This window comes from Eriocheir sinensis, chromosome 42 (genome assembly GCF_024679095.1).
Source record: "Eriocheir sinensis breed Jianghai 21 chromosome 42, ASM2467909v1, whole genome shotgun sequence".
NCBI classification, from domain to species: Eukaryota; Metazoa; Arthropoda; class Malacostraca; order Decapoda; family Varunidae; genus Eriocheir; species Eriocheir sinensis.
In genome coordinates, this window is record NC_066550.1 from 5,139,408 (window position 1) to 5,147,672 (window position 8,265).

Sequence of the window (8,265 nt, forward strand, 5' to 3'; positions counted from 1 at the left end):
CACTCACACACACACACACACACACACACACACACACACACACACACACACAGAAAAAATAACACACACACACACACACACACAGAAAAATTAGTACACACACACACACACACACACACACACCTGCCCTCCCTCCTTGCCACATCATCATCAACATCAGCACAGAGGCACCAAGGCTGTAGTGATAGTCTCCTTGGAAACTATCAGCACACTGATGGTCGTGAGCAGCACTCAGCGACTGCCATTCCCAGGCAGAGCCCGAAAGAAGAGTGTCTACCCACCACGCCCGTGACCACCTCACGGAACACTGCCACGGCGAGAAGAGTGTGTCAGACCATCACAGCCCCTCAACACCACCACCACCACCAACAACAGCGTCATGGAGGCTGCAGGGAGGGGCGGTAGGAAGGCACGGCGGAGACGGGGTAAGAAGAACATGAAAATATCAGCAACCCTGCGGAGTGTCCAGTGTGCATGACAGGCTATGATGGCACCGTGCACCGGCCGCGCACCCTGCCCTGTGGCCACACTCTCTGCACGCTGTGCGTAGATCAGCTGGAGGAGCAGGGCCGTATTGCCTGCCCAGAGTGCCGCGTCAGCCACGCCGTGCCCGAGGGAGGGCAGTTCCCTGTCAGCTATGCTATTGAGGCCCTCATAAGGATGATGAGAGACGCTAAGGTGGCAGCAGCAGCAGCAGTCTCGCCGCCACCCAGTGCCGGGGAAGGGGAAGGAGCAGCAGCAGCAGCAGCAGCATCTAGCAAGAAGGAGGCGGCGGGTCTCTCCAAGAAAATGCGTTCCTTCCTGCAGGAACAGGAGGCCACAGTTGTGGCCGCCATCACCGCCTGCCGGGAGGCTCAGTTGCAGCTAGACCAGTACCAGACGACCCTGGCAGGCTGGGGCGAGCGGCAGCAGCAGTTGGAAGACAGGCTACTGGTACTGGTGGACGAGAGCAGGAGTGCCAGGGAGCTCCTGCGGCAGGAAGAGTTCCGTGCGGCGGCCAAGGAGGAGGAGCTGAAGAAGGAGGAGCAGGGGCTGCAGGCCGTGCTGGAGACGTTGCGCACCCTTACAACAGAGCAAGAAGCAGGCGCGGCGGTGACTGAAATGGTTCGTTGCGCTTGCGAGGCAGAGCAGGCGGTGCAGGAGTGCCGAGAGTGTTTTCCTGATGCCAACACCGTCACCACCGCCAGCAAGGTGAACGTGGCATCTAGTGCAGCCCTGGAGGCTGTTCAGGCAGCTCTGGAAACACTTACTACAGAGGAGCCCAGGCCCCAGGCAGACCCAGAATCCACCGTCATGGACAGACTGCACCTCATCTGTACAGGGAGCTTGACGGCCGAGGACCTCCGTAGCCTGACGCAGCCCGCCAGGCGCCTGATGGAGGCTGGTCCGGTTTTTGCTGTCTACCAAGCGGAAGGTCATCGCCAACACGCAAGAATAAGCCTTGAAGCCGGCCAACTGTGCCTCCACACCCTGAAGGACCATCCCCCGCCACGGGGCGCGGCAACCCTGCAGGTGAACGAGGTTGTGCCGCCCTCCCCCCCCTGCACGGTGTTCCTGGACCTGTCCTGGCCGGGCAGCTCGCCGCGGCGGGTCCAAATCCGTCTGAGCCCCGACACCCCGCGGGGCAGACAGTTCTTATTGTTGTGCACGGGGCAGCGCGGCCCCTCCTACGTTAACACCAGGTTGTGCGGGGTGGGAAAGAAGGGGCAGGCAGGAGAGTTTGTGATGGGCGGGGACTACGAAAGTAACGATGGTCGTGGATCATCCGTCCTGCTGCCTGGCCTTGATGAGGGTGAGTACCGTAAGTCAGGCCGGGGGGGGGCTGTGTTTGGGCTGCGGTGGACTGACCCTACCCGGGGTGAGTGTGGTGACTTTGGCATCTACACCAGAGACTCTCAGGATGGTCGTGGCTCGCGTCGTGTCTTCGGTGAGGTGGTGGACGGACTGCACGTGGTGGCCGAGGCAGCCCAACACAGGGACATTACGGAGGTGACTGTGGCGGACTGTGGCGTGGTGTTGAGTAGTGGCCACCACCACCACCACCACCACCACAGCGACAATATGGACTTGATTATCGTTAGTGTTTTGATGTTATCCTGTATTTTTTGGGTCGTTCATGTTTTTTTATATATTAATCATTTCATAAACACTTGATATAATGTCTCCATTCCTCGCTGCATTCTTGTAACATCCGGGGTGATATTTTCTGCATTACATGAACACTTGATATAATGTCTCGATTTGTCCCTACATTCCTGTGCTCTGTAGGAAATCTCTCTCTCTCTCTCTCTCTCTCTCTCTCTCTCTCTCTCTCTCTCTCTCTCTCTCTCTCTCTCTCTCTCTCTCTCTCTCTCTCTCTCTCTCTCTCTCTCTCTCTCTCTCTCTCTCTCTCTCTCTCTCTCTCTCTCTCTCTCTCTCTCTCTCTCTCTCTCTCAAATCAAATTCAAATTCAAAAGTTTATTAGCCATATCAATACATATTTTGTATAATACCTTCAAAGAAATGGTTTTGCTATGGCTTGGCCCGTTAAACTGATGTTTTTGGCAGGCCTCTTTGTAACTTCTAAGCGGACTATTTATCCTTCCATCCAGAATCAAATTATAATCATACCCGTAAAATACAAACATACACATACACATCGCATACGCATTGTGCCTACGCATACGTATTCATATACATCCACATATATACATATGCTTAACTATATAAACCTACATACACATATACAGAAATACACACACATATATGGATACAAATTTACATGTATACATAAAGACATACATGCTCACATGCATATATGCATACACTTCCATATACCCACACATATACATACACATACTTACATACATAAACAAATACATTAATGCATTTAGCATAAAATTACGCACAAAATTTACGTGCATACACACATGTACAGATAAATACACACATAAACACATACATACACATACATATACACATACATATATATGTATATATATATATATATATATATATATATATATATATATATATATATATATATATAGACATATATATATATATATATAAATATATATATATATATATATATATAGATATATATATATATCTATATATATATATATATATATATATATATATTCGGTATATATATATATATATATAGATATATATATATATAAATATATATATATATACATACATATACATATACATACACACATATAGACATACATACACATACACATATATACACATATGCACATACACATACACTCACATATATAACATAATATCATCATATATACATGCATACATACATATACATACATACATACAATAATATATACATGCATACATACAAGCATATGCACATACATACACATGCATACATATATACCACTTACATACATATACACATTTATACATGCATAGATACATTACATACACAGATACACTAAATACATACATACATACATACATACATACATATACACATTTATACATACATAGATACATACATACATACATACATACATAAATACATACTCACATACATAAATTCATACACATACATTGAAACGTACCTACATCTAGATATCCAGTAAATACTTTTTGATATTGATCTTAAATGTATCTTTGTTACGGTAACTTTTTAAAGTTATCAGGTAGGTTATTCCATAGTGTACAGCCGTGGCAAGAAACGAACCTCTTTTGTGCCTCGGTGTTGGGGAAGGCTGGTCTTGACTGTTGTCTGTTACGGGTGTGGATGTCTGCTGCCGTCTGTAGTGAACCTGTGTTGCTCTGCACCGTGTCATGTATAGATTTCAAACATTCTAGTGAATATATATCATTGATATTGAGGAGTTTTAGTTGCTTGAATAATTCTTGTGTATGGGCATCAAAATTAGCGTTGGCTATCAATCTTATCATTTTGCTATACTGTACTATTCGTATTGGTTTTAATGCAGTGTTGTGAGCCATCCCCCACACCAGATTACAATAGTGTAAATATGGGTAAACTATACTGTTGTGTAATAATATTAGGGTGTCAGTGTTTATTAAATTTCCTACTTTATATAATATTCCAGATGTTTTAAACAGTTTCGATATTATGTGATCAATGTGTGGTTTCCAAGTAATTTTATCATCTATAAATATTCCCAAGTATTTTACTGTTGATGATCTTTGAATAATTTTGTCGTAGATATTTATATTAATTGTTTCATCATTTTTTTTTTATTGCCAGCTAATATCAAATAATGATTTTTTTCTGCATTTAAAGATAGTTTATTTGCCCGTATCCAGGTGGTGACATGTTTAAGCCGCTGATATAAAGTGTTGGCTATTATAGTTATGTCTGATCCAGAGTAAGTTATGTTGGTGTCCTCAACAAACAAAAGGAATTTAATTGGCGTCAGGATGTAACTATATCACTGATGTATAACAGAAACAAAAGCGGACCCAAGGTAGAGCCTTGGGATACACCTGTTGTGACTATGACTATATTAGACGACACATTATTTACACATGTATATTGTTCCCTACCTGTTAAATAGCTTATAAAACAGTTGTTAGATACATTTCTAATTCCATACCTATTTAATTTTTCCAACATAATGTTATGATCTATGGTGTCAAAAGCTTTTCTTAAATCTAAAAAGACACTGATAGTAAAATCCCCTTTTCCCTGTGCTGTTAATATGTGATCAATTAATTTCATGATGGCTGGTTTGGGGGACAGACCTTTCTGGAATCCAAACTGTGAGTCTGTTAAAATGTTGTTTTCCTGAAGGAAGTTTGCTAATCTATTGTACATTGCTCTTTCATAGATCTTGCTAATAGATGAGAGTATGGAAATCGGTCTGTAATTTGACACATGAGATGGACTTCCTCCTTTAAATATTGGTATTATTTTACTTAATTTTAATTTCATTGGAAAAATGCCTCTCTCTCTCTCTCTCTCTCTCTCTCTCTCTCTCTCTCTCTCTCTCTCTCTCTCTCTCTCTCTCTCTCTCTCTCTCTCTCTCTCTCTCTCTCTCTCTCTCTCTCTCTCTCTCTCTCTCTCTCTCTCTCTCTCTCTCTCTCTCTCTCTCTCTCTCTCTCTCTCTCTCTCTCTCTCTCTCTCTCTCTCTCTCTCTCTCTCTCTCTCTCTCTCTCTCTCTCTCTCTCTCTCTCTCTCTCTCTCTCTCTCTCTCTCTCTCTCTCTCTCTCTCTCTCTCTCTCTCTCTCTCTCTCTCTCTCTCTCTCTCTCTCTCTCTCTCTCTCTCTCTCTCTCTCTCTCTCTCTCTCTCTCTCTCTCTCTCTCTCTCTCTCTCTCTCTCTCTCTCTCTCTCTCTCTCTCTCTCTCTCTCTCTCTCTCTCTCTCTCTCTCTCTCTCTCTCTCTCTCTCTCTCTCTCTCTCTCTCTCTCTCTCTCTCTCTCTCTCTCTCTCTCTCTCTCTCTCTCTCTCTCTCTCTCTCTCTCTCTCTCTCTCTCTCTCTCTCTCTCTCTCTCTCTCTCTCTCTCTCTCTCTCTCTCTCTCTCTCTCTCTCTCTCTCTCTCTCTCTCTCTCTCTCTCTCTCTCTCTCTCTCTCTCTCTCTCTCTCTCTCTCTCTCTCTCTCTCTCTCTCTCTCTCTCTCTCTCTCTCTCTCTCTCTCTCTCTCTCTCTCTCTCTCTCTCTCTCTCTCTCTCTCTCTCTCTCTCTCTCTCTCTCTCTCTCTCTCTCTCTCTCTCTCTCTCTCTCTCTCTCTCTCTCTCTCTCTCTATCTCTCTCTCTCTCTCTCTCTCTCTCTCTCTCTCTCTCTCTCTCTCTCTCTCTCTCTCTCTCTCTCTCTCTCTCTCTCTCTCACACACACACACACACACACACACACACACACACACACACACACACACACACACACACACAACCCCACACACACATTCAGGGGCCTTTGCTAATAACATACGATTTCTGGCTCGCCCCCCAAAAATATTAAAGTTAAATTGAAATGCAAATATGGGTTTATGTTGGTAGGGAGGAGGAGGAATACATGGGAATACATAGGAAGAACAGACACCAGAAGACCTATCGGTCTATGGCGAGGGTGTCTGTTTACTACCTCTACTACTAGTAATCTACGTGTGGCAGGAGAGGACAGAAAAGATGAAGGCTCCTCCCCACCCACCTCTCCCTCCGGCAACGTGCCGGCAGGAAATAGTTAGAAGATAACACCATGTACCTTTAAGGAAGAAAGGGACATGGAAATTTTACAGTAAAGAGAGAAATAAGAGGAAATTACTACCTTTAACTTACACTACTGATAACCTAAGCTGTGGGGGAAAATGACTTCATTACATTAGAACATAAGAACACAGAAACACAAGGAGAATGGAAGAGGACGAGTGGCCTGCACAGGGCAGCCTCAGGATCCCCCTTAATACTCACGATGGGTGAGGTGCAGTTTCAGGGGCACAGGTGGAGGCCTGATCCTCGTTTTACCGGCGGTACTAGGCACGGCACCAGTAAATGTCATCTTACTGCACCCACACCTCACTCCACCTGTCATGAGAGGAGGGGACAAGGAAGGGGTGAAAGGGATGGGATGGGGAGGGAGGGAGCAGGAGTAGGGGATTGGGAGGGGTTGGGGTGATTAGAGAGGGGAGGTTTCTAAGGATTAGGGAAAGGGGGTTAGGGGGATGATAAGTGCATGGGGGGAGGGGGGGGCATGGGAAAGTGATAGCTGTGTGTGTGTATGTGTGTGTGTGTGTGTGTGTGTGTGTGTGTGTGTGTGTGTGTGTGTGTGTGTGTGTGTGTGTGTGTGTGTGTGTGTCGTGCCTTTGTTTTCATGGGTATTGTTCTTTTTTTTTCTTCTTTTCAGTAAATAAACGGAACCTGCTTTCTCTTAAAGAGGAGGAAAAGGAGGAGGAAGAGAACAATATATAGTTTTAGTGGAAGCAGGAAGTAAAAAAAAAAAAAGAAACAAAAGAGAAAAAAAAGGAGAAAAGAAAACGTTTCTAAAACAGATTACAATGAAGACAAAGAAAGAGCAATTAATGGGAGGAGGAGGAGGAGGAGGAGGAGGAGGAGGAGGAGGAGGTGGTGGTTAAAACAAAAGGAAGGACACACACATATATACATACATTCATACATACAGAGACATACAAGCAGACACTGATGCATAAACCTTGAGACTGCAGGAGTGATAATAATGATAAGAAAGATAAAATGAAAGCGAAAAAGCAAAAAAGCTGCATCACCCTTTATAAACTCCATGGTGGTGGTGGTGGTGACAATATCGGGTTTAATAAAAATATAATTAATTCCTTTTCATAAGTGTTCCGTTGCTGGTCCGGGGAACATACGGCTGAGAGAGAGAGAGAGAGAGATGATCTCCCTTGACACCCATTATAATTTATCCTCCTCCTCCTTTTCCTCCTCCTCCTCCTCCTCCTCTTTCTTCTCCTCCTCCTCCTCCTGCTTCTCCTCCTCCTCCTCCTTAAAACGAATCATAAGACTAATGCTGGGTTCACACATTCACGGTTTGTGGTCACGGTGCCCTCCCGACACGCAAAAAATGGTGAATCGTCATTGTATCCGTGACTAACCTTGACATACCTTGGATTTCCTGCGCGGCATCGTAACCCCGCCGGGGAAAACTTTGGACGTCGGCAGTGCCTCCCGATCATTTTGGCGCAAGCAAAATGATCGGGGCTCACCCCGACAACTGTCAAATGCCGTGACTATCCGGGATGGCATCGGGAAAGGTCCGGGCTAGCACCTGGAGTCCGTCGGGAACGTCGGTAAGCCATCGGAAATAACCGTGACATTCCGGTGGGAAGCCTTGGCTTTCCGCCGCTCAGCCACGGTCTGATCACGTGTGCTGCGGACGCCCACCGAACTCATAAAGCTGTCGGGACGCTGCCGGGCTGGGCCAGTGACCTCCCGGCGCGCACATCACCATATTGACGCTCTGACGCCTCCGTGCACGTGTTGCGGTCGACGAGGTCGAGTTAGCCCTTGCAGCAGCCGAGATGGCTGTTGACAGCCCCAGTCCCCCCTGCAGGAGGAAGGTACCGCTACCCAGACACAAGAGTTAGCCACTCAGCCCCAGGAAAATGGACGGACCCATATCCTATCTGCACAATAAACTTGTATAGTAAATCGTTCTTCTACACACACACACACACACACACACACACACACACACACACACACACACACACACACACACACACACACACACACACACACACACACACACACACACGTACACACACTGGTGCCAGTTCCAGGCAACGCCCCCTTTTTTTTAATCATC

General features: G+C 45.7%; 1 protein-coding gene across 1 annotated transcript; it reads left to right on the forward strand.

Annotated features, from left to right (window-relative positions):
• The first annotated feature begins 241 nt into the window (after nt 1–241).
• On the forward strand, nt 242–2,327 carry LOC127009847 (tripartite motif-containing protein 65-like). Its single transcript, XM_050883215.1, has one exon. It carries the CDS (start codon nt 475–477, stop codon nt 2,152–2,154), a length of 1,680 nt encoding a protein of 559 aa, XP_050739172.1. The 5' UTR covers nt 242–474; the 3' UTR covers nt 2,155–2,327.
• Nucleotides 2,328–8,265: the final 5,938 nt, after the last annotated feature.